The 4,662-nt window shown below is 41.7% G+C and overlaps 1 protein-coding gene across 2 annotated transcripts in view; it reads left to right on the top strand.

Annotated features, from left to right (window-relative positions):
* The window catches only part of zdhhc17 (zDHHC palmitoyltransferase 17), an 18,565-nt gene extending 15,220 nt beyond the window's left edge, over positions 1–3,345 (top strand). The window contains exons 15-18 of one of the 2 annotated variants that reach the window (XR_014531450.1): positions 631–788; positions 1,476–1,570; positions 1,733–2,007; positions 2,155–3,345. Coding sequence is in view for 1 of the 2 variants with exons in the window: in XM_083529023.1 (XP_083385149.1) it covers positions 631–788; positions 1,476–1,570; positions 1,733–1,871 (392 nt within the window). In the remaining variant the exon portion in view is untranslated. Of the gene's footprint in view, positions 1–630; positions 789–1,475; positions 1,571–1,732; positions 2,008–2,154 lie in introns of those variants that run through there. The other variant, XM_083529023.1, reaches the window with a different exon arrangement.
* Positions 3,346–4,662: the final 1,317 nt, after the last annotated feature.

Raw genomic sequence — 4,662 nt, 5'->3', positions numbered from 1 at the left:
TGCAGTTCTGAGATTTGCATGATTGAATCTCTGGCGACAATAAACAGTGTCAGTGTGTTTTGTAGTTCGCTAATGGTCCCATAGAGTACACAGAGTGTCTCCTTAGCATTATCATTAGGTGGAATGTACACTCCAAGCACTATAACGGTGGCAAATTCTATACACATGCCGAGTAGCTTGCTGGAGTTTCATGTGGTCCAGTTTATTGTCCAGGGAGCGAACATTTGCTAGCAGGCTGGCTAGGGTTAGTCTTTAGCCTAGCACTAGCCCCAGAGGTCGTGTAGCTTCTCCTGTAGATCATCATTAATGATGATGATGGGGTTATTTCCGTGTTTCTGGTGACGGTGCAAGCGGACACCGGTATCTCCTATGTTCACATGTTGCATGAGATGGGCTACAACATAAAAATAGCATCATATTTATATTCATATATATTCATCTATCAATGAATACATTTTGAATCCAGAGCTGCCGCTGCAGGCTACTGGCACGCCACCATCTTACATCACATACACACATAGACAAGCAAGTATACACACACTCACTCATATATACACACACACACACACACACACACACACACACACACACACAAAGTTAAATATGAAGCTGATTGTTGATGTTCCACAGACTGGAGGCTGCACTGCTCCAGCAGCTACAGCACAGATGGATTGTGGGTATTTATCACTCAGATCTCGTCCTGCTCTCCCTGGATGTTCTGGATGTTTCTCAACAGTGTGTTCCACTTTATGTGGGTCTCCGTTCTTATCATGTGCCAACTGTACCAGGTCAGAATACACATTGTGTGTGTAGTTGTGTCTGTGTAGGTGTGTGTGTGTGTTTGTGTATTTGACGTGTAGGGGTGTGTGTATTTGCCTTGTGTGTGTGTGTTGATGGATGTCTATTTGCCGTGTAGCGGTGTGTGTGTGTAGGTTTGTATGTATTTGACGTGGTGTGTGTGTGTGTGTGTGTGTGTGTGTGTGTGTGTAGAGGGGGTTGTATTTGCCATGTAGGGGTGTGTTTATATGATGTGTGTGTGTGTATGTGTGTGTAGAGGGGGTTGTATTTGCCATGTAGGGGTGTGTGTATATGATGTGTAGGTGTGTGTGTGTGTAGGAGCGTGTGTATTTGACGTGCGGGTGTAGGGGTGTGTGTATTTGGCATGTAGGGGGATGTGTGTGTGTAGATGGGTGTCTATTTGCCATGTAGCGGTGTGTGTGTGTAGCTTTGTGTGTATAGGTGAGCGTGTGTAGGGGTGTGTGTATTTGATGTGTAGTGAGTGTGTAGGGGTGTGTGTGTAGAGGGGGATGTAGTTGTGTGTCTAGAGATATGCGTGTGTGTATTTGACGTGCAGTGTGTGTAGGTGAGTATGTGCAGGTGTGTGCAGGTCACATTGTGTTAATACAATTTCACATCACACAAAAGATAAGCAGCAGAAGCCTGTAGTCATGCCAGGGTTGTGTGTGTGTGTGTAGATTGCTGGTCTTGGCATCACCACTAACGAGCGGATGAATGCGAGACGCTACAAACACTTCAAAGTCACAGCGACGTCTATTGAGAGTCCTTTCAAGTGAGTAAGACATGCTTTAAAATGCTAATCTACTAACACACTTTGGCTCTTCCTCCATTCACTAAAACTGTGTGTGTGTGTGTGTGTGTGTGTGTGTGTGTGTGTGTGTGTGTGTGTGTGTGTGTGTGTGTGTGTGTGTGTGTGTGTGTGTGTTCGTTCCAGTCATGGATGTGTAAGGAACCTGATAGATTTCTTCGAGCTGCGCTGCTGTGGGCTGCTGAGGCCGACACTTGTCGACTGGACCACCCAGTACACCATTGAGTACGATCAGACATCTGGCTCGGGATACCAACTAGTCTAACCCACCGCGTGTGCGCGCACGCACACACGCACACACGCACACACACACAGCGTAAGTGAAGGAGTGGGGGAAGAGCCTCAGTGTGTTTAATGGGATCAACATCTATGTTCACCTGGAGCTGCTTTATCAAGAGACTGTTGTGTACCTGTATACACACACACACACACACACACACACACAGATAGAGCAGTTCACTTTGTTAGATTAATTGTTCCATGTTTGTCTTGCTTTATCTTTTCACTGACTTTTTAATACTTTGTGTTGTGTGTGTGTGTGTGTGAAGCGGTGTGTGTGTGTGTGTGTGTGTGTGTGTGTGTGGGGGGGGGGGGTATTTCTGAGTGATAATAGACATTCTCTCAGCCCCGCCTTCACTTATAGAGATGGGTGTATAAAGAGCAGCTCTGTAATTGGCTGTAGCATTAATGCGGTGATGAGGGAAGGGAATTTGTCCAATACCACACAATCTTGTCTGATTATTTTCTCCAGCAGCCAATCAGAGCAGTCTGAGTGAGTCATGTGATTGTCAGTATGATAGATGTAGGAGCACCACAGTGATGTGGATTTATTCATAATGTGACCATATTTATTTGAAACCTATTTAATATAACTGAAATGATATTATTTTTACTGTGTCTGTTTTAAAGTGTGTGTTTGAGAAAGAGATGGAAAATGTATGAATGTGAACCTTTCAGTCATTTTTAAATTCAGTTATGAGGAACTGCGATGAGGCTCCGCCCACTCTTTCATGCACTGATACATTTTGCCCATCGTTAACTGATGTTCAGATGGAGCTGTTGCCTCGGTAACACTCTTCCATTTCCTGTTTGATCTCGGACTCTGATGTATAAATGTGTAAATACGGCTGAGTTTTTGTCTGTGAGATTCATTTCTGTTGTCAGTGTTCTTTTTGCTGCTCCTCCAACTGCAGTTATTTTTACTTTAAATTGAAACGCCTGTAATTTACGCTCTGTGTGTGTGTAAGTGTGTGTGAGACAGAGATCGATCAAGAAAGCGTCTTGCTGCATGAGCAACGCTCACACTAAACTCTATACAGTAAATGTTTAGTGTTTACGTTTCCTTTACTTTTTATTTTTTACATTTCAGACTTTTTGTTTGTGTGTGTCTGAGAGTGTTTGAGAGTGTGTATGCCTGTGTGCACATCAGCCCTGTGCATTGTAATGTATTTAAATGTTTCATATTAATAATCAGATTTTTTGTTATTTTTGCTGGACCTGTTTTTTCACTGGATGTAAAAAAAAAAAAAAAACTAGAACAAACTATCAGTTACTGTAGAGAGAGAGAGAGTGTGTGAGTGTGTGTGTGTGTGTGTGTGTGTGTGTGTGTAAAAGCATTGTTATAATAATGAATATATTACGTCTCCTCGTCATTTTCCTCACTGTCTGTAAAATCATTTTCACCTCAAGCTTCAGCATGACTTCATTTTACTGGCTTTAATAAAAAAAAAAAAAACTTAGTTGATAAGGATTTTTATTTACTGTTCTCACAGTGACCAAATTCTTAAAGCACAGACTGCGGTGTATTGGTGGTATGTATGTAGGAGATATCCTCCTATATAATGAAGGCGAGGTTATTGACTGAAGATCAGTTTAAAAGAAATTGTTCTGAGTGGTCTAACTGTTCAGGAAATCCAACCACATGGTATCTATACCAGCAGAGTGGATCATCATGGTGTATCATAGACCATGTCCCTTTCTTCTGTCTGGATTTGCCTGATTCATTCTGACACACTTCTTCTGGATGGAGTTATTTTCAATTAAAAAAGTGTGAGTACAGAGTCAACAACCCTCTTAGTGCCTAACCCTAACCCTGTACAAATCCATATTATGGCAAGAAACTCAGTTAAGTGAAAAGAAAAGATCCATCATTACTTTAAGAAAGGAAGGTCAGTCAATCCCAAACATCTCAAGAACATGAAATGAAATCCCCATATGCAAATGTCTCCAAAACCATCAAACTATATGATAAAACAGGTTCTCATGACAAACAACCCAGGAAAAGAAGCTACCTCTAATGCAGAGGATGAGTTTATTAGAGTTACCTGCCTCAGAAACCACTGATTTGGTGTCCCACAAGGATCTGTCATAGGCCCACTGCTTTTCTCTTTATATCTGCTGCCTCTGGCGGAAATTATACATAAACATGGTATTCGCTTCCATTGCTCTGCTGATGATACACAGCTGTATATTTCAGCAAAGCCAGATGAGAGAGATCAGCTTAACAATGTTGAGGAGTGTGTAAAGGACATTAGACAGTGGATGCTTGATAACTTGATGACGTGAACCACAGAGGGCTGATCCAGAACTTTGTGGACTTTTGTTAATGGAGCGGCCTCCAGATAAACATGGGGAAAATAAAAGAACTCATCAACAACAAACTTTATTATCACCAGTGAAGATTCAGGGAAAGGACATTGTGAGAGTGGACTCTTACAAATACCTGGGTGTTCATCTGAAAAGCAAACTGGACTGGACACATAATACTGAGGTAATTTATAAGAAAGTACAGGGCAGTCTCTTTCTGCTGAGGAGACTACGGTCTTTTGGAGTGTCTAAAGGAGCGATGCAGAAGATCTTTTCTCTCTGCTGCTATTAGACTTTACAACCAGAGCTGCTCCCAGTGAACCAGTCACCAAAATATACACTGTTATTACTGTTTGACTGCAATAATAAAAAGAAAGTTTTTAAAGCAACACGTGCTATAAAAATAATTTTAAACCGTGCAATATTAACCACGTGCAATATGTTTCATAGCTTAACTACTTGTTTTTTTT

Source organism: Silurus aristotelis (assembly GCF_946808225.1).
Source record: "Silurus aristotelis genome assembly, chromosome: 24".
Lineage (NCBI taxonomy): Eukaryota > Metazoa > Chordata > Actinopteri > Siluriformes > Siluridae > Silurus > Silurus aristotelis.
Note: the sequence above shows the minus strand (reverse complement) of the source record. Positions and strands in the feature narration are given on the sequence as shown.